The sequence below is a fragment of the Haliaeetus leucocephalus genome, unplaced genomic scaffold (genome assembly GCF_000737465.1).
Source record: "Haliaeetus leucocephalus isolate CR32 unplaced genomic scaffold, Haliaeetus_leucocephalus-4.0 Scaffold555, whole genome shotgun sequence".
Lineage (NCBI taxonomy): Eukaryota > Metazoa > Chordata > Aves > Accipitriformes > Accipitridae > Haliaeetus > Haliaeetus leucocephalus.
Genome location: NW_010972991.1, coordinates 16,455,600 through 16,482,849, shown reverse-complemented (window position 1 = coordinate 16,482,849; position 27,250 = coordinate 16,455,600). Strand labels below are relative to the sequence as shown.

General features: G+C 36.0%; 1 protein-coding gene across 5 annotated transcripts in view; it reads left to right on the top strand.

Moving 5' to 3' along the window:
* RIMS2 (regulating synaptic membrane exocytosis 2) overlaps positions 1 to 27,250 on the top strand; it is a 487,588-nt gene that overhangs the window by 189,536 nt on the left and 270,802 nt on the right. For all 5 annotated transcript variants that reach the window (XM_010577010.1, XM_010577008.1, XM_010577012.1 and 2 more), the window contains one exon: positions 23,051 to 23,976. In XM_010577010.1, coding sequence (XP_010575312.1) covers positions 23,051 to 23,976 — 926 coding nt within the window. The remainder of the gene's footprint in view (positions 1 to 23,050; positions 23,977 to 27,250) is intronic.

Sequence of the window (27,250 nt, the reverse complement as noted above, 5' to 3'; positions counted from 1 at the left end):
CTAGTGAAAGATGTCCCCACCCATGGCAGCGGCGTTGGACAAGATGATCTTTAAAGGTCCCTTCCAATCTGAACCATTCTATGGTTGTATAAAATACTGTCTGTCCTGGTACTAAATAAGCAGCCTGTGCAATTCTTCTTACTCAGTGAAAACACCATCAAAAGGAGACCAAGGTGCAGAAGGGTCCTATTAAACAGATTATTTTAATATTTTATTTAAAATTTTTTCAATGTATTTTGACTTTTCATGTCATGACAAGTTATATAAGCATTAGCAGAGTATTAGCAATAGACACTCTTAAACATCATCTAGATCAGGTAGGACTACCTGTAGTATTACTTGTTTAGTTTTAGGTCAATATGCTGTTGGTGTCGATTCATGATGCAGCAGCTGCATCACACATACCCCACCTATACCATAATGGTCCTAAAGTTAGTGACAGGTTTTTTTCTTGTACTCTGATCCTAATAAAACTTGTTTTTCTGTCACTTATTTCACAGCTTAGAGCAGGGCTTTCTATTCCTATATTTCATATTTCTCTATGTGATTGATTTCCTTTTGTGTTTGGGGTTTTTTTGTTGTTGGGATAGTGCTTTTGGTATTCTTCATTTTGGATTAATCTCATTTGGCTTTACAATTCTACAATATAGAAGTCTGTATTTTAGTTGCCTAGTCTCCCTGTACAGTAAACTGAGACATATAAGTACTTCTAGGGAGCAATTAATCTCTTCCTTTGATAGACATCTAAAATTTCTTAGAATCTACAAGTGCCATTTCTTTCTAGTGACTCCAAGGGAGTGACTGGTGACTTAGGGAGCTGTCTCTGGAGTGCCTAAACTACTGTTTTCTCAAACTAGGTGAGATCACCCAGTACCTTTGGGTCTGAGGTTTGTTGTTTCAAAGTTTTAAAGTTTTAAAGAAAATTTTAAATAAAAAAAGTTTGTTTTAAATAAAAATGTAAAAAAGGCAGCTGCTCTATTGAAACCCAAATTGATAATGTCTTTAGGCTGTTTTTTTTCCAGATGTACAATTGAATCTTAATGATGACAATGATGACGGTTGCTAGTTTGAACATCTTAACATACAATGTTCAGTATCAGAAAGGCAAAAGTTTCAATTTCATTTAGTATTTTTGGAAACTGCTATATATAAACTCATGATTCTTCTGATTTTTCACAAAGCGTTGTCCAAAAGAGATGTAGATTCCAGTTCTTAGCCATGAGGACTGTGATAGTTCATTCACACTTTACACTATGTGATACCATGCAACAGATTCATAAATGCTAACTTTAGCTTGAAGCTCATCTCCCTTGGCTCCCTTCATAGTCGATGGAAAGAGATAGATTCGCTAGGGGATGATGCAGAGAACTAAACTTAGTTTTCTGCCCTGAATTGCCCATTAGAGTCGTCTGCCTCTCTCCATTGACTGTAGAGGGAGCCTGGGGAGAGCAGATTCTCTGAGCTAACTTAAAGAGTGTTTGAATAATATGTAAGTACATAGGCAAAACATAATGCTGTGTAAGCACTTGTAGGTCAGTGTGCACCCATTAAGGTATATGTTGAAAATTAAGGTTCTTGTCCCATATTGCATAGAGATAGTTAACCTCAGTCTATTTTCTTTGCATCCTTAAAAGCAGTATCACAATTCAGCATGTCAGATGGAGTAAAGTCTGTTAATTCTAGAGTAAAATGTACTACATTTGATTTTTATTTTAAGGTACAGAATGATATGGTTTCTGGTACATGTGTTATTTAGTTTACTAGTTCTGCTCTTTTCTAGATATGCTGAGTTTCAGATACGAGATTCCAAACATACACGCATGTACACACACTGTTATTACATTATAGATCAGATTTCACTGCTCCTGAACACAGCAAAAGCGTATGTAGTCATGAATTTTATCTTGATATGAATTTTATCTTTATGTAGTGTTGATAATGTTAGGCACAGTATTTATTCACTTTTAGGTAGGTAAACATAATTTACTAAAACACAATTATATAGATACCTCATCTATGTATTAAAGTAAAACAAAAACATAATCCCTGTGTACGCATTCTTAACTTATTTTGAATTAAGCATTGAAATTCTGCAATGTCATTTGGCAGTAAAATATAAATGAAATCATTTTAAACAGATAGGGATACCTGGGTTAATGCAAGATAAGACACAATGAGCAAAATGGTATAGAAAATCATTCTTTTCTTTGTTAGCAAGACTGAAATTTAATGTCCCTTTGACAGCATCACTTTTATGATCAAGTCTATTCTTGTAGTGAATTGGAGAAGAAAAAAGGTTTTATTTATGACTAACCTTTTCATCACATTTTTTAAACCCTGAGTTAAAAGATGTTCTATAATGTTTCCCTGTAATTAGTTTTAAACAAGCTTACAGAAGCAGAATTAACGTTTTTCCCCTTTTTTCTTTATTTTTCCTTTCTGGGAGGGCATTCTGCCCAGACTAAAATACTGTGAAATGTTGAGTGATTTGATATTTTGTGGGCAGGGGGGTGTTGTTTTTTAATATTTCAGTGAATTATTTTAAATGAAGATGAACATGCTGGAACTTGAGTCCTCAGTTTCAGGACTGGATTGTAGGTTTTCTTAAAAAGCTGCTCTCTGGGGCTTAATATGAACATTTTATGGGGTACTATTTCTTTATAAAGGCTTATAGGTATGCTGCTCATTTTGGCAGAATCGTATGAGTCATTTTTAGATAGACTTGGAGCATCTAGATTCTGCATATCAGGTTACTGTTTGTGAGTCAGCAAAAATGAGTTGCTGATGACCAGTCATTTCAAAAAGAAAGCGGATGTCAATACCTGTGGTTCCTTGAGGCGTTCTGTGCATATGGAGGCATGGTATTTCCTCCAGCCTCACCACTGAGGAATCTCCCATCCGGATTCTGCAGTCGCAAGGGAGCTGCAGATCCTCACATCGCCCTTTTCATGCCTTGTAGGGAGTAGGGTGGGAGCAGTCAGGTACAGCCCCAACAAATACCGATGGCCTTAAGATTACATGTTGAGTGCCTGAGGTGTCTGTGCATCAAAGCGATACATCTCAAAGAACTCCAATTACTCTAAGGTAAGTAATTATTCTCTCCTTTTTTACTTTCTTATGATTATTTCTACAAACAGGCAAACTGATTAAGTCTCCATATATGAGAGAGTAAAAGGGATTATGTGCAAAAGTGATGACTGCAAAAGCTAGCTGTAAAAACAAATTTTGAATCTTTTTTGTTACCCTTTACTCTTAAAAATAAACTACCAAAAAGTCTGTCTGCCTCTTCCCATGAAATTTGTATGTATCTCCCTGATCTGCAGTGGCTAAACAATAAGTAGATAAATTAAATATTTGTTTTTACAGACACAGGTGGAAGAACTAAGTACATTTTGACACATCCAGACCTATTGCATAATATCTGGTGATTCATAGAAGTGTAAAGATAATAGTTTTCAAAAGATCTCAGTTTCCTTTGGAGGTTTTAAAATCTGTGCTCATCCTAAATATTCTTGGAAGGTAATGCTCCTGAATAACTGATCCAGTACCTTAATTACTGTAGATACTGCTTCTCTTTTGGTGTCTGCACCTTGGAAAATAAATAAAAAGCAGGATGCTTATGTATTACTGTATATTTTCCTCTGATGATTTTATTTTCACTGGCTTTTTCTGAGAATTCTGCTGAAAACCTGTGTGTTTATACAGGGCACTGAATTCTGTGAGAAATCCAGCTCTGATTAGATTCTTCTGTTGGTACTTGGCCAGTTAATTATATTTCTTAAGCACAGTCACAAATATAGACTGAGACATATCGCTTTTATGGTTTATTCAGTAGACTGCATTGCATATTTTGAATTGGTTAGCTGCGTCCTAGTATTAAAAGAGTCTGTAAAGAGGCATGTCTTTGTGATACTAAGTGTGCAGTTACATTTTGTATATTCAGTGACCCAGTATTTTGTAACATTTCATATGAGCCATAAGAGAAAATGAACAAAGAATAAATGCATGAGTCATTATTTGCTGAAAGGATCCTGTATTCACATTTTTATTCTGTCCCTCAGAGTGAACATGTATGGTTTTTGTCTTGCAGGGATTGAAGTTTTTTTCTAGTGAATATCAGACTAAATGTGCAGTTGTCTCCTTTTGCTGTTCTTTCAACCGGAAAGTACAATGCAGCCCCAGCATGTACTCTCTAGTTCTGATAATGGCATGAAAAGTATGGAGCTTTATAGAATATCAACTAAATACTACCGTTATTTTTAAAAACTGTCCCTTTCACTGCAAAAAAACCCCTTTAACTTTTCAAAAAATGTATGCATTAGTAGAATATAAAACCACTTTAACACTAAAACAGCTACTATATATAATTATTTCATGATATAATTAATTTTGTGGAAAGATAGGTAAAATGAGTAAAATATTCTATGCCAGAAGTCTGGAAATTTTAATAAAATAATGATAATAATTTACTTACTGTGAAAATAATTTTGTTTCTGAATACTGAAAAATATAATTTATTTGCATTTCAGTATATTTTCTATTCTAAGCTGATAATAAATGTTTGTACAACCTCGTTGGCTTGAAAGTAAGGGATGCTATGGATTTAAAAAGCCGTGAAGTGTAGAGACCTCAAATTAATGAAATCACTGAAGTATGATTTTCAAGAGAGAAAACATAAGTTAAAATTTCCAAGGCTTTCTAAGCCTCAGGATCATACTTCAGGGGCACAGTGAATTTTGATAATTGAGAAATTTTTATATAAGTGTCTTTGGAAATGTGACAAATGTAGGTGCAATATTCCAAAGGAGATAAGAGAGCATCTTTTCTTCTCTCCCTCTCTGGCTTTTGATCCAACAGTTATGTTATGCCCAGCACAATGTCCCCATTAGATCCTGACAAGAAAAGCTGTTGCACTTTTTAACTATAAGAGCATAAGATGTTTAAGCATACCTTCATTTATTTCAGAAGTATTTTACAAGTACTTGTAAATTGTTTTCTATTTCAGAAGTAATGTAATCTGAGATTTAGGAAAAGATATTTGAATTCTAAAGACATTTACTTACCATGTTTGCTTTTATGTTCATTATTGAAAACATAACAGAAATATCTGTTTTACTGAACAGAATGTGGTAAAATAGCAATATTTTGATTTATATAAAGGTATAAATCTTGTTATATAGAGTGGGCCAGAGAGTTCATAAACATGCACTTCATTGAAGGTTTTGATGTTAGCTGTTTAAGCACTGAAAGTTGGCTTACAGTGAAATTATCTCATGGCAATGTCAACACTCTACTGGTTAAAAGATTTGAAACTTTATTAAACTTATGGCATGGTTGCCCATTGTCTTAGCCAGCTTTCATCGCACTGACAGGTCTTTGGACGTATTTTAAAAATTGGCAGTATCTGTTGGTCATGCCTGGAATTACAATTGAAGTTATGTCTATTTGGACATCTTTGTCCTTCTAAAATTCAGGCTTCCTAACAATACTTTGTTTTAGCTGCATAAAGTAAAGGTGGAAGATATCTGTATATAGACATTTTTTCTGACATTCTGGTTTTCGTCAGAAAATACAGCTTAGTGTGAGATTTAGCAATGAGATAGCTTTTTTTTAATGGCCTTTGTTTCCAGATTTAGTGGTCTGGATTTCTTTAGAGGATGCCACATTATTGTTAATAGTGATCTTGGTAGGAAATAGTCACAGGTAATAAATGTCAGATTAAGCTTTGTTATAAATGCATCATTTTGCATTTGGCCTAATACTTTTAATTTTTTGTCTTTTTATTATAGCAACAGCAAGGAGCAAAAAAGTTTTAGTAAAGACAACTACAACCAAAAAAATCCAGTGATAAATGGAATAATTATTTCCTGTTGTTACCTTTTGAAAAATCCCAGCTTTAAATCTTGTTGAAATCCCTTGAATTCTCTGGATATGACTGAGTATGTGGACTTGATTTCATTATTTTCATTTTGAATAGGCTTTGAAATTTACTGGCTTCTGATAGTTATCCTGACTGGATAACTTTTATGTTATTTAACCACCACTACAAAATAATGTGACAGGAATGTCACCTCTCAAGGAATAGGTGAGAAATTCTTCAGAGATGAGGCAATACATGTTCTGTAGTCACACTACAGAAAATTGCTAGTGATACTAGAATAGTTTTTACTCTTTAGCATAATAAAGTCTTAAAAAAAAAAGGAATATTTTGTTAAAACAGTAGTCAGAATATAAGAACAATTTTTAACCATGTTTCAACCATTCAATTTTTGTTAAATTTTCTATACTGAATATTCCAAACGAATGTTCAGACTTACTAGTGTTTTGCCATATTACAATTTACTCTGAGAAAAATTAATCATACTATAGCCAGGGCTTATTATTTTAAGAAACATTTATTTTAAACAATTTTTCACATAGATTTCTGAAGTTCAGACTTCTATTTGTCTGGGTCTTATGGAAAAGTTATAAATAGGTTTTAAATCCCCAACAGCAGCATTTCTACTGAGATATAAGTAATAAGAGGAAAACAGTTTTTCTGGTGAAGATGATCTGTCTTAAAGTAATGGGTTTCGGAAAAGCCATGAAATATGGACTCAGATGTTAGGCACTTTTGAGAATCTCAGACTCCTAACTGGAGTAAATTTGGTGATATCAGAACCACTAAATAGGTCTCCTAATGTAATGAAGGGAACCTCATTTACAGTAAGTGCAGGTTATGCTGCACATGGTCTCTTGCTTCTCATTCTATTTCTTTCCCCCCAGCCTTTTCTTTGAAGTTCTGCAGATGTATGCTTCCCTCTTTCTTCTGTCTCATCATTCCTTCTTATGCTGAAGGTATAGAGGAATAATCTGGAGGTGGTCACATTCTGGATGTGCAGTAAACCCATCCATTGCATAACTACTTGTCTGAAATTTTTGGGAAGTTTGAGTCATAAATCCCTCTCCTCCTTTGCATTATCCATCTGAATTCCAAATAAGGGTTTTATCTTTGCCATGGACCTATTTCTTTTTTATCCATTTGTTACTAAAGTAACAAATTCAGAAGACTTAAATGTTATTTCTGAGCAGAGTAAGTGTGCATTGGTGTTACATGTGTCCTGGCTTCCATACAAGGGAACATGAACAATTGGCATTGAAACTTCCTCATGCGGCTGCAACGTTGGAGTCTTTAAATGCCAAACTGCTGCTTAAGTGTTCTCATAATTGTGATTTCACCCTGAACTTCTGTTCAAGGCTGGTATCTTCCACTCTGCAATCTGCAACAGAATATTGCATAAGAATGGTCAAGATAGCATGTTAAATGATTTCAACTGTAAAAGTAATTGTTAATAATTGTAGAGTAATTGTTCCACTATTCCTTAGTGTACTACTTGCTGTAAGAAAAATGTGTGGGTCACCTCAAACCAAGAATTCTGGGAGTCTTCTAATTTCAATTGCCTTTTTTTAGTCTTGCTATTTGCATTGTATCCACTTCTCATACCAGTGTGTTTCAATTTTATCTCCCATGCTGATCTCGAATCATTACTTGAGAAAATCCTCCATAACTCCAGTTCATATGAAGAGCTACAGTTCAACCCAAAGTCTGCTTTTTTGTTGCCTACCCCCAGGATGGGGTGTCGTAAAGATGACCTGAAAAGATAGTATGATCTCTCAGGAAAAGGCTCTGAGGATAAATACTTCAAAAATATGTTTTATTGGAAGGCCTGATGCAAACAGATTCTCTCACAGAAGAGATCTGATTTGCAGTTGGACACAATCACGGCACTGTGCCTGAAAGCTAAATGCCTCTTGTTAAAAGGTAGTATAGGAATATATAGGTCCTGGAATCCTGGTGTTGATAAGGTTGCAATTTTGCCATGGTCACAAGGTACTTTTGATGGCAAAGAATAGGAATATGTGTGGATTCAGGAAGAGTAACTGAAAAATGAAATGCATATCTATATAAGGTGTATTGCTTTTTATTTGCTCTTTTGCTATCTTGTATTATGGGCCTCAATATGCCAGTCAGCTGTGGAACATGTAAAGAACTGGAAACTTTAAAAAAATGCATATGCAGAAAACAGTTTTTGCAATAAAACTGGTGTGCAGGTTGTGTTACTGGAACAAAGCTATGTTTGGGTTTTGCGCACCAGAATGAATGAACCCATGTACTAGAATATTTGGAGTATTTATGTTTTGCTGTACTACATGAAACACTAGCATAAGTATTGTTAGACAGCAGTTAGAATCAGGAAAGGAAATCATGTCTGTGTTGAAGCTTCCTTTAATAGTCAGCTAGCTTAAGACAGAAGTCCAGAGGACTAATTTTCTCTTGATCTTTGGAAGTAATATACATTAAAAAAAACCCTCTTCTTATGCTGGTGCTTGAGCTTGGTCACTGAATCAGGTGATAAAACTATGTTTCACATGTCCCTGTCAAAATCACTTGTGATTCTTCACTTCCAAAGGCTGTTCATAGGAGTATTTTTATAGGGACACCTGGCACTGATGTACTGGCCCTAAACTTACTCATGCAGTCATTCCCTTTTTTTATGAGACAATCATCCCAGAGACATTTTCAAGCACCTTCAAGCTTGCCATAAACAATGAAGCATAGAGACTTACACTCCTACTTGTTAAACTTTAGTAAGAAGATTTACTGAAAATTAAAAGAGTTTGTGAGTATATAAGATAAGGCCTTTATGATCTTGAATTCTCAAACTTGGCCTTCCACAGATGTTTTTTGGAGTGCAAAAGTGCATGTTTTGGGGTTTTTTTAAAGGTGAGGGATAAATTATTATTGTCATGTTGCTAGTCTAAGGATGATTAGGACATATGTTTCTCAGCTAACCCTTTCCTTTCCTTTGAGTTCATAGACAAGAAGGTATTAAATATTGTAGGCAAGAAATGCTGTCCTATTCCACACTAGAAGACTCCTTGTGGCAATATCTGTTCTAAGAAGGAATAATAAGGGGCAAATAACTCCTAATCATAGGAAGCCAGAAGACGAAGTTTATGAATAAACTAACAAAATTATATTTGAAAATCTGGGAGTGGCAATGATAAGAAACATCTTGAAACCAGGAATATTTCTGGGCATATGTCTAGGCAAGTAAATAAACCAGAATATCACAGTTTGCTCCTGCACGGGTACTTAGCCCGTACTTACACCCAGCAAGTCCTGTACAGTGTACAGAAGCAATATACAACACTCCCTTCTTGTTTCCCACAAGCATTGCTATTACAGAGAATGTAAAGTCATGACAGAAGCTTAGATTAGAAATTTCCTGAATTACGTTTTATTTTGTGTCCGTCTTTCCTAGCACTGATTTTTTTTTTGTTGTTTGATTTCTGTAGGCAGTATTTGTAAAGCTATAATGTTGATTTGCAGCTTTATCTTTTTGTCAAATTGTTATTAAGCAAAATTTGATTATCTTTTTGAGTACAACTTCCTTAGATTTAAAATTTATCGTATTCTTCATTCCTTCATGAGCTTCTTTGCCTATCATATCAACTAGTGGTCAATACTGATTGGAAGACATACAACTTCCAAATAAAACAATTAATGAAAGCATTTTAGTCCACTTCATTGAAATGCATATCTCTGTGTTTGCTTGCAGACACAAGCTGTATTTTTTAGATAATAGCAGAGTAGTCCTGAACAAGTTCCCAGTCCAGGTTCTTGCAGTATTTATAGGCTCCTGTGTTAGTCCCTCTGATTATACAGAATTTGCATAAAATGCCAATCATCTCACTGTTGCTATTACAATCTTTAATCACGTTATTTTATGTGATCCATTATCCCTGATAATCTGGAACCAAAATGTCAAGGCCAGGTTCCTGCATAAGTGAAAGATTCTTTTTTAAACCTGAAAAATTTTGAACTAAAAAAGTAGTGTTTGCAGGTGGTGAGACAACATGGTCCTACCAGTGTTAGGCTGACCTGACCTGAAAATGACTTTTCATTCAGTAAGTGTTCTCTTAAGGCAATTTATTGAGAAAGAGAGAAAGCAGAATTTCGTATTTGAATTACATAATTGCCAGTCCTTGCCAGTCTTGCCAAGTCCTCAAGTATTTTGCTGTACCAGCCTTTGCCTGTGAGCCTGTATCTTTGATGATTCTTGACAAAGAGTTTTCAGAATGTCTGGCAAAATGATGGATCTCGTGGCTGTGAACATTTTCCATGTTAAGTTTGCTGTCTTGCAGAAATGTGTGTCATTCCTAATGACTTTAGCAGTTTGACTTCTTTTTCTCGTATCTCTTCCAGTAGCATTAAAAATTTCCACTCTATATTCCCTTAAGCCAGTGCTTTAAGGAAGAGCTATGGCAAAAGTGTGCATAGAATAGGGCAGCCGCAGTGCCTGTCAAAGAAGAGCAGGTGAACCTAGGCTGGCATTTGTCTCTAAAAGTCTCTAGGGTTGTTGCACTTACAGGAACTATCCTGCTGAAATTAATGCTGGTGCAGTCTAACTGTTGTATGTGGTTAAACTGCTTAGTGGAACAGAGTTGTCCCAAGGTGCACGAGCAGTCCTAGTGCAGAATAAACTATTAGCAAGGTAAAGCAGTAATACAGCATAAAGCATAGAAAAAATGCTTCCCTGTTAGTTTAAATAACTGAGAAAGAGAAAATAAGTCATAAAGTCCCTGTTTTCAAAAAGAAATTTATGCTTTAATATTGTATTTTTATAACATGGAATATCCTTTTGAAGTCATAGGTGAAGTTTCTACTTTCAGTTAAACTGATCTAATACCATCTCAAATTTTTGTTAAACTGGAATTTTTCTTCATATGCTCAATATTTTGTGACTATTGGGCAAATGCTAGCTAGAAAATGCTTCCGTACCATTAATGTCAGTTTTTAGCCTTTACACTATTGATCAGTAACTGCACATGAATTCTCCATTCAGAGATGGTGTCTAACGCATTACTGAAGGTATTTCTAAACTAGTTTAAAAAAGCAAAAAAGGGCTGAAGAAGAAATGTCTGTAACTTCTAGCACAATAATATCTTTCTGTCCACTTTTCACAAAACTGGCTTTTAGAAACCCATTTTTTTCTGATGATGGTAATTCTCTCAAGATTTTATCTGTGTTTCAAGTGTTTATATCTGTGGCAAGAATTTTCTAACATGGCTATCATTATCCAGTTCCTTTCCCTCTCTCCCTCCCCCCTCCTCCTCACCTCAAGTTTCTATGTATTTATAAATCAAACACAAAATTCCAACTGACTACCATTGGTTCTCACCTTGCTACAGGATTTACAGCTGTAGGTAAATGGCCAGATAGTGGAAAGGTAAAGGTTCTTTAGGTTGTGCTATTAATAGCATATCTTCCATATAAACCCAAGTAATCTAATCCATTGCTTTGGGAAATATCACCCTAACAATGAGGATAAATGAGCTTGGTGCCACAGTAAGGACAAATATAAGGAATTTAATTTAATTTTTCTTCCTTCTCAGCAAAGTTTCAGTTATATCTGGCATTAATCTAATTTCTGGAAAAAACACCCTGTGGAGGAAGGACATCAAACTTATGTGATCATGGTTATCCTTCTCTCATTATTATATATTAATCTATTAATTTTGTAACTTTTGTGTTAGTTCACCTGGATATACACATCAAAATTGCTATATACCATGAAATATTCTTTGCCAATTGTAAAAGTCAAATCTGTCCAACTATCCATTTTGATTGTTTTTCTCCTGTAAAATTACAGAAACTTGATCTTCATTCTCTGCTCCATCAACTCAAGCATCTTGAGTGTCTTTTATAGTTTCTTGCAAAGTTAGCCTGGCTTCCCAGCCTGATATCCAGTTGTTCTCATGCTTGAAAAGTGCTTCAGTGAGCATGCATTTAACATTTCTTGTTGTTTAGCTCAACAATGAAAGTAAAAGTTAACTTAAAAAATACTACTGATCCCAACAATCTGACAATAACAGTACTGAGAGTGATGAAGTCATCACTAATCTCTGAAAGCTTTCATGGGTGTCTTCACAAAATGTTTTAAGTCATCACTTTCCTTAATTACTTTTTTTCTGTTCCTTTACTGTGTTTTCTTAGCTGATTGCTCACATTCTACTTAAGACTGAGTTATTGAGATTACTCTGTAATTTTCATAATAATCATGTTTTATCAAAGGTGCTGAGAATCTGTACGACTTGAACAATTCCCTCTCAGTGTTTCTCAGCTATTTGCCAATTGAGTCTAGTTGGTCTTGGTTGGCCTTCTTTTTATTAGTTCCCATACCTTTTCTAGAAATGCTGTTGTTATGGAAGAAGTGACCAATGTTAGGTCCAAAATCTTCTAATATGTAGCCCTGAATTTTAGTTAGAATTTCATCATTCGTATCTTGACTTTGGAGAAACCTACTGAAAACTAGCTTCTTGGGTAGAGCAGGTTATATTGGTTGACAGGAGCTGTAAAGCTTGAATTAGTTGGGATGTTTATATACACATGGAGTTACAAAATGAGCATTCATTTCTCCTGTGGAATATAAAAAGCTACCATCTTATTTTCTTTTTTTAAGTCAGACTACTTAAATCTACCTTCATTGCAAGTAGAATACAGAATACGTATAAGGGCTTGTTTATGTTACAAGACTAGGTTTATTTTAGTTGTTTCATTTTAAAGCGCCTTTGATTCCCACACAACTTTCTTGGAAGAAACATAGTTATATATTTCAGTGAATTTTCTTCATGGCTATAGTGTTTCTAGTAGTTCTGCAAGGACTTGGTTTGCTTCCTGCTAGAAGAGGTTGGTATTTTCCTCCATATGTTCTATACTGTTGTCATCTTGACTGGATGCTACTTTTCCGTATAAAAGCTGCTAGGCAGCCAGGGTTGCCCTTTTCACTTCCAGGTGTTCACTTCCACAGACTTTCTAGACTAGCTAGTGATCTTCCATATGGATTTTTACAAAGATCCAGGAATACGTTTTCTTCTTGGGAAAGCTGCGTGTTAAGCCTCTTTTATGGAAGGCTTGCTCTAGCGCAGACATCTCTAAGAGATGATCAGAGGTGAAGAAAAGAAGAAACTAAGAGGGGGCAACATCCAGAGCTGGTCTTAGCACTGTGGAAAAGCAAAGTAGCTCTGGTAGAAATACCTAATTCAGGGATCTGAACTGGGTGTCTGAGGATGGCCCTGCTATCTGCTGTATTTCACGAAACCAGGTGGTTGTTATGCTCATGATGTTGTTACTACATGGTAGTATGGTGGGAAGTTTTTCACACAACGTCTCTGAAAACCCAGGCAGCACAGACATGGTGGACATCCCTACCTCCTATCTGAGCCCTGGGATCTAAACTGAAGGAGGTCTGTCTAGGCAGCCGTAACTGTTCCATCCTGCACATTTGGGCACATGTTTGGGCTCACGCAAGGACTGGGGATTGCGAGCCCAGTACTTAAACTGCTGTGGAGCAAGTTCTTTCAGCTTGAAAAACATTGTAAAGTCATGTCCTACCAATATGTAATATAGGTGCTATAGCTTTTTACAGAAATACAAATTATTTTTCTGTAAACTTACAGTCTGCTTCTGCATTGGATAGAGTTAGGTACTGCTTTAAAAACACACACATTTAATACTGTCTCACCAGCATGTTGAGAATGACAGCTGAATTGGAAATTTAAAGTTTTATGTACCATGGTAATTTCCAAGAGTTATTGAACACACCTCTGTCATTTCATAGTGGTCCAGCTGATGTTCCCTAGCGTGAACATGTTTAGCCTGACAGCTTTGTCTCGGAGAAGCCGCTGCACACAGCCCACCGTTCATTGATGAGCCACCATTGATTTAATTCACTGGATTTAATAATGGGCCTTTGCCTCACATTACTTAAGCAACTGGACATTTCATACTGATTATTTTCTGCTTGCTCGTTTGTGGAGCCATCAAAACAGCTCAGTATGACCTATTTCATCTCTTCCAGATTGAAATATGAACCAGAGAGATATTTTAAAACTGAAGTTCATTGTATGATATCACATATATATTGTAATTGTGGATAGAATAAAAAGAGAAGAAAAAGAAAAGATACGCTGACTCACATTCATTAGTAAAGTTACAGGTTTAGGAGTTCAACAATCCAAAACAGCCTGCAGAGATGTTATTAGGCAACACAATTCTCATATGACTGTCCACATTGCTAACATTTTCTTACTGTTTGATCATTATTAAAGTAGCTATATTTTTTATTTAATAGTGATAATACCCTAGTAAAATGGAGTGTTTCTTTGAAAGAAAATTCTCCTCTTTATCAGACTTAAAGGTTTCCTTTGAAAAACCAGGATACTTTCAACTGCTGGGAAAAGCGTCTGCTGAACAGTCCCTGTGGTAAGAAACTGAAATACCTTAAAAAGATTAGAATCAAAATTGGGTGTAATGATGCATAGACGAAGTGTGTTATGATATATTCTCTGTGATGACTGAGGGAAAAAACTTTGGTGTCAGAATGCCTTTTCTAGGAGTATGAACTCACTATTATTGAGGTGGAGAAAATCTAGGTTGCTGCTAAGTCTGTATTTTTCCCATGTCATGCCACTTTATCATGGTTTAAATTCATTACAGTCAATTTTAGCTGGGGTATGGTACTTTATATTAAATATAATTTATTTGTAAGCTAGTTTGCATAGATAGAAGATGCCTTGCTTGTGAAATTGTGGAAAAATGTGTTTATAATTATTTAATGCAAATGACACTGTCTACACATTCGCTTTCTATTATTTTCACATTCTCACTGTATTTTGAAAGTGAGTTCTGATGACTGTTGCTAGGAATAATTAGTCCATTGATTTTCACTGTTTTTTTTTTTTAAATGGTATGTAAAAAAAGTATTTTCATTTCTACAGTATGTTCAGTATGTCTGACTGAAGTAGATGCTACAGCTATTTTAACCTAACGGTTGAAAATCAAGTCAAAATTTGACTTGTAGCGAACTAAAAATAATAGATATTATATAATTTCATTTGAGACCTAGAACACAAGGAAGATGCTGAACCTAGTAACACAAAACATGAAATACTGGAGCTGCACGATTTTAAAAATAGTTTAAATTAAATGCCTTGACCAGCATGTACATTTGTAGGCAATAGTACTGTAGCAAGGCACTAATCAGCTAAGTACCATAATCCTCCTTATAGGGTAAATTCTTACTTGACCTCCAGCTATATACAGCACATGGTAACAGCATTAAACTATAACACTCCTCTCATGCTCTCAATAGCTTCCCATTGGGTCAGCTCTCTGACTTGAATTGCTGTTTTTTCATATCCTAGACTTCTTTTTTTTCCCCCTAGATGCCTTATATTTTGTAACTGTGTTTTGGGGAAGGGAAAGGATTGTAAAATATATCTAAAAAATTGTGTCTCAAAATTAAGAGACTGTTCATATGATTTCACTGAACCTAGAGGATTAAATGAAAGACCTAGCCAGAACAGAAATTGATGTATTCTCATGAACCCGAGGCTTCCTACTTCCCAGATGTGCTGTGGCTGATCAAAAGGTAAAGCAGGGAAGAAAGATGCTGAATGTGTTGTGTGAAAACAATGTGTAACGCTCAGCATTTTTGTTCTTTTTGGGGATGATTAGGAAGATATTTTTTACTTTTAGCAAAAAAAGCTCCATGGAAGTAGTGAAAAACTTTTTATTGTGCTTCAGATATATAAGCATAGTATCTTTAACAAAGTCTTGTACTTTTCTTTAAATTAGTATTTTAAATTGTATTATATTTTCTGTGACAAAAATATTTCTCAAAAAGTTGGATTTCTTTTCATAAAAATAGTATATGCAGAATTTTGGAATTTTCTTGTATTTTATATTATTTGAAGTCTTTCTCAGTAACAGTTCAGTATCATATTAACTCATTTTATGTTTTAATGTTTCCGTGACCTACTATTCTTTTAACACCCCGGGTTTTAAACTCATTTGAGACCTGCTGTATGGCAGCTGTTAATTGATTCCACCGTTCTGCAAATGATTTCTGTGGTGTCAGTGCTGAGACAGGTAACTAGAATGCACATTCTGACCAATTATTTTTGAAAGCAATTTAATCCATTTAGCATTGTTTTTATGATTAGCTTTTTTAACAAGAGATTTTACTGAAAAAGTAGGTGAGATATTTCTTGTTTATATATTAAGTGGAAATAATTAGCAAAATATTCATTTTCAAAATGTTCAAAAGTAGAAATAAAGAAAACTCTCAGGATGTTTAACCTATTTGTAAAAGGAAAGCACTCATCAATGTAGCTGAATGAACAGTAAGATTAAAATACAGTTATTTCTCTCTTTGCAGTTCTCTAAAATCAAATGATATGATATAAGGGCTACTGAAACCTCAGTCAAAATAAAGGATAACAAAGCCATTTCTACTGGTGGTCCCATTTTCCTATCTGTGATGATCCTGATTTAATAAAAAACTGCGAAATGAACTTATTACCTAAATATTTGTAGATTAGCAAGGAATATTTAAAATCAGTAGTTTTGTTAAGCAGTTCCTTGTTTTTTCCATGTTTTGACCCTTTTCCCCATACAAATTGAAATTAGCCCTTGAAAGATGCAGTGCTGAATTTTTGCTGAATTGCTTGTATAGAAAGGATGTGATTCTGAAGTAAATGTATTGGTTTATATGTCTGTGCAGTCATGTCAAGTTCAAAGCAAAGTTGTTATCAGTAGTGAATTTAATTACATTAATGTTTTGTTACTACAGATTCCTTTCATTCCATTGATACCAGCCTGCATTCAGTGAATTTGTATTTTCAGATAAAATCTAATAGAGATCAACATCTGCAGTATCACTTGCATGCCTCAGTAAATTTTATAATCACCATTGTAAACTTAATTCATTATTGTTTGGAGATATTTAGCAGGAAGGTATTTTAATGGTTCAAAATATGGTTGTTGTAAAACAAAATTTGTAAGGCATGGCTGAAATGAGAAATGAAATAATGTGTCAGATGAACTTTACTTAGTGAATTGCTTAGATATCTGAGTGTTAGATGTACTTCAGGGCGCTCTTTTTAAAACTATATTGGTCAAGAAATGTGATAAATACCTTTTCTTTTTATCAGAGTAGGCTGTTTGTTAAACAAATTAGCTTGCAAATCGTGCACTGGTTACTTACGTTCATTCTTTTTTTGGGGGTGGGAGGATGAGAAACCAAGGAGAGGGGAACAGACAGATCAGAAGATTAATCTAGTATAAAATTAGACAGCATAGAAGAACTGCAAAAAGAGAACTTGGTAGAACTGGAACTGCTTAGAAGTCAGAAAAAGCTATTTTTTCAATAAGCTGGAGCCATAGCTGCTTTGGAGAGTGTGCAAAATGATTTCTCATGCACAATGTGACTCAGCAAAAGCAAAGGTTATAAGCAGAGAATGAGAAAAGGAGTTAAATCAATACCAGCTAGTTTCTTAAAAACCCTTCCCAAAATAGGTAAACATTTTGTAGATTCTTCAGTATGGCAAAGGAAGTCTGTGGAAATGCTTTCATAAGAGTACCTAACAGTGAGAGTAGGACCCTCCCTGAGAAAGGCAGTCAGATCTTAATTTTGCATAGCAAGTTTTCTGGGTTCATTGCACTCATGGGAGTTTTGGTTGCAAGGTCCGGAGTGTGTTTAGCTCACCTTCTTGCAGCCTAGGAACTTTTTTGCAAAGTGTCATGATGGTGTTTTATCTGCTCCCTGTCAGTGTTGTTTTAAAACAAGTGCCTGACTCTCTGTTGAATACAACACATAGAAGTGTAAAAGTTTAGAATAGTAGAACTATTCTTATATCATCACTCAGGAACCAACAAATGCTGTTTTCCTGAAAGGAGCCATATAGTAAAGGAGAGACAAAGCTGTGCTCAGTGTATTTGACGAGGTCTCTAACAAGAAGCCCTTTCTCCTGCGTGGCTTTTGTGACAGAGTTCCAGTGGGAAATGTGAATTTTTACCTACTCCAAATTACTCTTTCATGTACTGAAAGGATCAAATTTTGAAAACAGTGAAGCAAAATTACAATATGTGCAGGAAAAATATTTTCAGTTTTAATTTTGCGGTCATCTTTTATTCCTTTCTAATTTACAGGAAAGAGAGAACAAAATATGAAAGTAAATTATAATTAGGTCTTACAAATAGGTGACCAATATTGTTTTCAAATAGCTGATGATGGCTCAGGCCCACTGAACCCTTACTATTTTTTAATTGACCCAAAACTTCTTATTTATAAAGATTTCCAAGTAAACGTAGATTAATTCAGGTGCCCATATGTTTGAACATATCTTTAGAATGGTAATTCTTGGAAGTTTTCTCCAGTTCAGATGTGTCTTCTATTGGCCTGAGAACAAGATTAGTAGCCAGGAAGATCTGAGGTGTAGTTTTGACTGTGATATAAATACTTTACATATTACAGTGTTTTTGAATATCTGTGGCTTCTGAAATGCAATGGAAACTTACCTTTTAAAATTTCCTTTTCCTCAGAATGCTTGGGTTAATTTTTTAAAAATCTAAATCAAAGCAGAAGTGTGTTTTCTCTTCAAGGAAGAATACAAATGAATGTCAAAGACTTTCAAGGTATTTAGTTCCATTACTGAAATCAGAGCCATCAAAGCAGAATAGCTGTCTTATATTCTTCTATCCCATCTTTTAAGTACTTACTTCCTGTTGTAGTGTGGGGGAGTTGAATAATTTAACTTTATGAGCAGGAGGTCAGGTTACAGTCAAGCTATTTGCTTTTTCATAGTACTAGTGATATCTGTAGTGCATTGCAAATAATGTTTCCATCAGTGTAAGGTTAAGAGATGTGCATTAAAAGACAAAATGTCATGTATCGATAAATTACAATTAAAAAATAAATATACAGTGATAATAATAGAAAATAAATTTCAGTTTCTGTATCTGAAAAAATATTTATAGAATGTGCCTGATGAAGAGATTTGTGCAGGTTCTAGAGTTTTCTAACTATAATAAAGATTTTATTTTATTACTGTTTCAAAAAAGCAGTAATCACAATGCCCTGGAGGATTTTTCAGTGGTGTGGTAACCTTTTCAGAAAAGGTGGTATTTGTTCTGAGGAGATATATAGTACTTAGTTGAGCTGGCAGCTGGAGGGCACGTCGCAGCTGTTGACACACATTTAAAGTTCTCTTAACTTTTAGTATTCCAGCAAAGTCCTGGAGAGGCAGGACTAGTCATTTTCCATGGTGTATCTAGCTGGAGGTACATGAGGAAAGGCTTTTAGTAAGGTATCTTTAAGGTAGTTAATGGTGAGAAATATATTAGACAAAGGCTCATGAAGGTGAGAACTAGCTTGTGATCTAAAAATAACAGCAGATTTTTAATAGTAATGACTGGCCATAAGTTTTCATGAGTACTGTTCCTCTTACCACGATTTAGTAACACTGGTTTAAAATGTATAGCACACGTTGTGCAACTGTGTTTGTAGCAGGTATTTTTAAAATGAAAAAAAAGTGACTGATGGTAAAAGAGGGGTAATTGTGTTGTGATGACCAGTAAAGAGAATGACAGGCTTGAATACTAAATGGTATGGTGACTGCTAGGCAGGATGAGTCCTCTCCTGCCAGCAAGGTTTCTGGCCGATCAGGTGTACAGGTACAGTTAATTTATTTCTGATGGATAGGATTACAACTTCTGGCATTTGATCCTGGTAGTGAAGCTAGATCCCTTCAGCAGGGATGAAATTAATTAGAAAGGGAGTTCGATAGTGCCAATCAACATAGGCCAGGAATTAAATTAGTTACTTTTATCTATCAGGCTGCTTCCTCTGAAGAAAAAGGTTGCTTTTTCAGGAAGGTCGTTATTCTTGCATGTGGCCTAGTACTTGCCACATGCAGGGCACCTGTGTAAAGCTTTTTTCTTCTTGAAAGATTGGAATAGATTCAGGACCCAGCTGATCATTATTTTACTGTCAGCCATAGATGGTGACATGTCCTATATTCATTTATTAGCAACAAAATGGAGGAAAGGCAATGACTGCTTGTGGTAAATGTAACAGACAAAGTTAGAAAATGTTTGTGTAAGAGGTATAAAAATATAATGCTACATTGGCACATCCTCCTCTCATTAACATAGTTCATGCTAGAAAAAAAGGTGGATTTTTTAGTAAATCTTGTGCCAGTTTCTCAGACGATGTGTTTTCCTGATAGAAGTACATTTGCCTCAGCAAAAGGTCTACAATAAGTATTTTTACTCATACAGAAATTCCATCTTTTTTATCCCCTCAGCCTCTTCCTCCATGACTTTGTAGGAGCAATGTTTCCACAAGAGATTTGTCCACTATTCTTTGCATCCATATGAGGACACTGTGATATAGAGTCGCATGTGTGTGTGTATATATATATAATCTCCTATATGTAGCTAAAACAATTCTTACTGTTCTGTTGTTTATATTACTATAGATACATGCATGTAGATGTTTAATCCTGAAGAATGTGTACACTGAGTCTGCTCCAAGGCACATGTGAGATTTGTCAAACTAGATTCTGTATGGTTTTGTGTGTTACACGGTTCATGATGGAGTTGACCCTATAAAACCATACTCACTGGAGTGCTTTGATGTCTTGGAGGATCAAATCTATGCTAAAATCTGTGGCTGTGAATACAACCTGATCCATATGTAATATAGAGTGAGTATACACAGTATGAGTATTAACAGTAGAGTATGTGTACATTCCACATGCATTTGTCTCAATTTTGCAATGAGATCAACATGGATGAATACCATATCTGTTGAGTGCAATTTATTCCAACTGGATTTGCATAAAGATAAAAGATTTTGCCTATATAGGGGACAGAATTGGGGAGAGGAAAATAGGCGCATTTTTTTATAGGCATGGCAGTAATTTTCAGCAATGTAGGTAATTTGCTATTGGAACAACTTATTTTGCATGTGGCATATTTCTCATCAGCTGAAGTATTTAAATGAAAAATATTTATTTTCCTTAAAGTCAGTTTCCACATCTAATCTCTGTTGTCTTAATGAAAACTTCTATGTCTTTGCAAACTGTCTGGGTTCTGGTAGTTGTGTTGTCCTAACTGTCTGTTCCCCTTGGCCATTCTGGTTTTAGACTTGTGAAACTCTCTGTTCATGTCACATTAGAAAGACTCAACTTGAGTCCCCACTAGCAGAATCCATAGAGTTTTTGTTAAACTTACAGAGGTTATGATTTGTGCTGGTACTAACATGACACTTTAATGAGACAGATAGGACATCTTAGCTTCACCATAAGCAAATAGGCATCCAAATGATGCTTATATGACTTGTCATGCTTCACAGGAAGAATTGCATTTTTGCAAGATTGAGTTAGTTTCCTCATTTGCAGATGCCTTTGTAAGGCTAAAATACTTTAATGTTTACAAGGCAAGACTGGGTCCAAATCTTTCAAGCACAGTTTAGTGAGCCTGTGTGGTACCTAAGACAGGATGCAATTTGCCTGTCACACCAATACGCACACTCTGCTCAGACAGTTTTGGTTTTCCCTTGCTGAGCAGAGACCGCATTTCCTTTCTGGCTTTGTGAAGGGCATTTTCCTGCCTACTAACTAGGCAGAGCCCTTTCTACTTCCCTGGGCACCAAGGACAGCCTCTTTTTCCTTCTTCCCTTCACTAAGTTGAAGCCTTTCCTTATCCCTTCTAGGACAACTGTGGCAACAACAGGGTTGTGTCTTTCCTCTCCTTTTTCCCATCCTTCCTGACACTAGGCAGGATCTTCTGGTTGCTGCCTGCAAGGCTGCCCTTCAGCATCAGTGGCTATTTGTAAGGGTAGAAAACATTTTCAAAGGGATCTTAATTATAAAGATAGAACTAAATATAAGCGGAAAGGGCTGGTAACACAAAAATAGGTTCACATACATATTTTTATTACTTAAAGCTTGAGGCGATCTATCTTATCCCAGAGAAGGCCCACTTCTCGATCTCTTTTATCCACATCTGGGACCTTTGCTCCAGTTTCCTTCAGGTAACTCCTTCAGATCCATCTGGGCTGAAAAACTAAGTACGAATCTGGACATGTCTGAGAGTAGCATTTTAAATGCTCATTACCCTATTAGGATTGATAAAGGCAGGATCTGAAACTCCAGTTTGTTTTTTCCCTATGAATCACTACTCCCTATTTAATTGATCCCTGCTAATCAAGTAGCAAACAATGTTGTAGCAAACAAACAGAACATATAACATTCCTAATATATTCCAGACACATCCTCTATTAAAATATTGCCTATAATAAAATCACATGCTTCAGTGAATCACTTATTAGTGTCAGGAAGGAATATCTGCTGATAATTCTTTTTTCACCTTCCTCTGAAGCCTCAGAAGTTGTCTGTGGCTAGATATCTTCTATGACAAAGAGTCAAAGTGGTACAGGAACACCATTCTCGTATCTGGCTGGTGTGTCTTGCTCAAATGCTTGGACTAATACTATCGCCATCCCTATAGGAATGGTAAGGATTTTTTGTCAAGTCAGACAGGCAGGACTTTGAAGCTCTTTCCCTTCTTAGGCAACACAAAAAATGTTTTGTTTTCTGAGTTCATCTGATTTAGGCAAGTGCTGCCATTGGATCTTTGTCTGTCCTGTTTTATGCCTTTGGCACACATTATAGTTTTGTGGGAACTGAAACGTATATTTTTAAGCAATAATGGCTGCTAAAAGATCAAACTAACTGAATGATCCATCTAGCCTTAATTTCTATGGTGGTTATAAAACCCTCTGTAATGGAAGTATATGGTCAAGTTGTATCGCTGTAAAATGATTACAAAGGATTATAAAATTTTGGTACTTGTAAAGCAGTTATGACTACAAAGTAGCACAAGTATTTGTATTCTATATTTTATAATTCTTATTAGCATTTTTCCTTTAAACCTGTTTTTGATTTAAACTGTGCGCCATAAGCAGATTTGTAGCATGACATGCTTTCTTTAATTTAGTACAGAAAATGTGTGAGCACATTCACAAAGAAATGCAATAAACGGATTTTTTTTTCCATCAGCTGATCATTCTATCATTTAATTAGAATTAACTGTATATTTGTGCTGCAAGAAATGTTGACAGAATTCTCTTTCTTCTTTCTTCTCATGATTATTTAGGAAAAGAAGCCCATCAATATCAAGAGAACAGAACAGAAGGTACGACCAAAGGGACGAGAGAGACGAATATTCACAGTATGCTACATCAGACAGTGCGATGCCCAGGTCACCATCAGATTATTCAGATAGACGGTCGCAGCGTGGGCCTCAGTTATATGAAGAACCTGAACTGGGTGATTATAGAGATTCCAACAGAAGGAGTCGCAGGCGTTCCAAGGAGTATCCGGTAGAAGAGGAAGATGCACAACACAGGGAAGAATATGAAAGGCAGCGGAGGGAAGAGGAATACCAGGCACGGTACCGAAGTGATCCTAATTTGGCTCGTTATCCAGTCAAGCCACAACCGTATGAGGAACAAATGCGTATCCATGCCGAAGTGTCCCGAGCACGTCATGAACGGAGACATAGTGATGTCTCATTGGCAAATACCGAGTTGGAAGATTCTCGGATGTCTATGCTGAGGATGGAACGACCGTCAAGACAAAGATCAGTGTCTGAGCGCAGGGCTGCCATGGAAAATCAGCGTTCATACTCTATGGAAAGAACTCGAGAGGCTCAGGGACCAAGTCCCAATCGTCAGAGGACCACAAATCATAGCCCTCCTACACCTAGGAGGAGTCCAATTCCTCTGGAAAGACCAGACATGAGGCGCTCTGATTCATTAAGGAAACAACACCATTTGGATCCCAATTCTGCCGTACGGAAAACAAAACGTGAAAAGATGGAGACCATGTTACGGAATGATTCACTCAGCTCAGACCAGTCTGAATCAGTCAGACCTCCACCACCAAAGCCCCATAAAACAAAAAAGGGAGGTAAAATGCGCCAGGTTTCATTAAGTAGCTCAGAAGAAGAACTGGCATCCACTCCAGAGTATACGAGTTGTGATGATGTAGAGATTGAAAGTGAAAGTGTTAGTGAAAAAGGTAAGATTTCTAATTTTTTGACTGTTTCAATATATAGATGTGGTTTAGTTTCCATTCAATTGTATGTTTATTTTACCTGTTAGAATTGATTGCAACCACATATCTACAGCCCTTTCCAGGTGACTTAAGTTTGTTGTGATGGAAGTTGTTTTTTTCTCATTTTGTGTTTCATTTACTTAAATCTAAATTTAAAGATTTACATGGAAAAGAACATCACACCTACTAGAAGTATTTGAATACATTAAGGGAAAAAACATGCCTATTGAAAAACCTGTTAATTAAATCTGCAGAGTATCTAAAGCTGGACTGTCATATAAGGCAATGGTTTCATATCCATTGATACCAGATTTGCGTACTCCTGGATCACAATGAGTGCATATTTGATCTGGATCAAGTGTGGGTGCATGACCACATTTCTCTAAATTTCACTAAAGCGCATGATACAGAGCTTATGCCAGTTTCATGCTGTCTGCTGTGGGTTAAAGAGCATCTGATCTGCAAAAAACCCTGTGTATATAAAGTTAACCCATTCAAGTTTTTAAACAAATTTAAAATGACTGATGTGGTTTATACCAACGGAGGTTTCTTTTTGCTGTGGGGCTATGGTGCTTTTCAGTTTTAGTGCCTTTTAGGATTCATGATGTTGGAGTCACTCCACTGTCAGAAAGAAAAGCTAAGATTAATTGAAATTATTCCCAACCTATCCAAAGGTAATGTATGTCTTAAATATGAAAGCATTGGGGACCATCAGTTTAAACTGAATCAAATGAATAATATTAGTTTGCTTACCTTCTTGTATGTTGTTGGTCTAAAGCACAATAGTTATAACCTGTTTTCAGTTATTATTCCTATGCTAGTGCACCTTTACTAATTCTTGTGAATGGTCATCGGCTGTTGTGGATTGGAATTAGAAAATTTGCTACTCTTTGTTATTAATATTGCTATCAAATTTGTTCTGAAGCAAGTAATTAATTACAGTTAGTGAAGTAACTCTGAATTTTCATATGTCAATAGTAGCAACCATGGTCTGATAAATAAGGAGCAAGATAGTGTAGAATGGAAGGAAATTTCACCCAGGTCGAAGTAGATGGTTACATGCACTTACACGAAACAACTGTGATGAAACCTTGACTTCCTTAGTCTTCCTGATGAGTAGAAAAACTTCAATGAACTTCAGGGTGTTCACAATTTCGTTCTTAGTAGCAACCTTGAGGAAAATAGACCCACTCGATATATGAGAAGTAGTAACAAAGTGTTTATTTAATAAAATTCAGCATAAGAAACATAGGATACAGAATAATATACAAACAATATATTTTTTGTACACATAATATACAAAGCATAAACATTTAAAACATGCTATACAATGTTAGATTCGCTGTTATCATAATAATCTGACATAAATTATAGCTTTCACTTAAATAATTTTGTATTTTAGCTGTCAAAGGAAACATTATTATTGATAACAGTATTCAATAATAATGATATAATATCAAGTCTGTGCTGATTTCTGAGGTAGTGATTGAAGCTAAATTGAGCATGTGTTTTATAAATGAATGCAAATCTTGCAAAATTTTCCAGGAAAAATGTGCTCTGTTTTATGTTTTGTTAATCTTGACTGAATTACTGTAAGCAGTTTTCATGACATGGCCCAGTGGTGGCCTGTGGCTGGAACCAGTGTGGAGAACAGCCTTGGTTTTTCATAGAGAAAGAGAGTAACTGCTTGAACTGGGGAAGAGATCTGACTGCTTCTGACGCTGCCCGTGCTGGAGGGTCCTGTTTCTGCCCTTGCTGATGGGCTGGGGGGCAGTGACCATGCATGGAACAGGCAGCCATCCCAGCAGTAACACCTGTACCTGAGCCAGGGCCAGCTGGTGCCAGCCTCAGCAACCCCGGTCACGTTATCGGACAGTAACCTCAGCCCCATTCATACTTCTGGCCCACTCTTTAACCCCTGGAGCGGAAGCTCTGGAAAAGTATTTGTTTGAGTGGATTTGGGAAGATTTGGCTTCTGCTAGGCATGGGGAAGAGAGATCTTCTAGGATGAAGAGGAAGAGGGGGTCTCAGCACCTGGGTCCAGACTTCACAGCTGCTATAGCTAGACCCACAAACTCCTATGTCATTCTTTTTATTTTCATGAACCTCGCTTACCATATAAACCAGCCTGCACTCAGAGTCCCTATAAACAAGTGATTTCTTCATGAATATCACCAAAAGGAATCCAGCACATAAACCCCCACCAGCCTTCCTTGTATTGCAATACAATATTTCCTTAATTAATAAAATAAAATAAATTAATTTAGACACCTCCTGTAAAAATGGGTTTCTCCTCCCCCCAAATTACTTGTTTTCTGCCCCTCAGAAACTCCCCAGACCTGGGGATTTCTCAGCTGTCCTTTTAAGCCACATACAAAGTCTGTTTAGCCAAAGATATAATGATAAATATAAAATATTTGGCCTTGGAGTGATGAAGGGTGGCAATGTTAGAGTGAGAATTTGGATGCAGTAATAATAAGTTTTCCAAAAGAGGAGAATAATTTGTCCTCCAACTCTTTCTCTATGGAGTACCCATATCTTTTCACAGATTCTGCAAATAAATATTAACAACTGCTCAGCTGTGAGGAGCAGCCTTGGCCTGAGCAGGAGGAGCAGCTGTTTGCTGAATTACATCTGAGATTTTACAAGGCCCTGACATTGTTTTTAAGAAACTAGTCTGAAAATTGTGAGTTATCTGAAAATGTAGGAAAAATTATAGTCATATGCTCTTAAAAGGGCTGAAAGTTTGCCTTTTTAAGCTTTTCTCTAAAATGAAAAGGATTGATACATACATATGGTTGGAACATATATATGCATACAAAATGAAGATAGCCATTTCATTTCACATGTCCAACAGAGACATGGACTAGCTGCTGGACTAAGAGCTCTGGGAAGAGCATCCGTTATTACTGAATGCCTGTGACTTCTAGTATTTGGGTCTGATCTCTCTTCAGTAGCTATCTGCTTTAATGTAATTTTTTCCTTGATTTTAAAAAATGTAATCTGATTGTTTTCATGGAGGCGACAAGGCAAAATTATTTTTCTGCATGTTTCTGGTAATGGCCGGAGAAACCATTGCCTTGGAATGGTCCTGCCTCCTCTCTAAGGGGGACAAGGGAACCTGTGAGCAGAGAAAGCTGATGAACACCTAGACAACACTCAGGCACCCAGTAGACAGCCACATGAAACACAGGCATGGAGAAGAAGCATTGTAGATGTAGATTCAACCCCAGAAGAG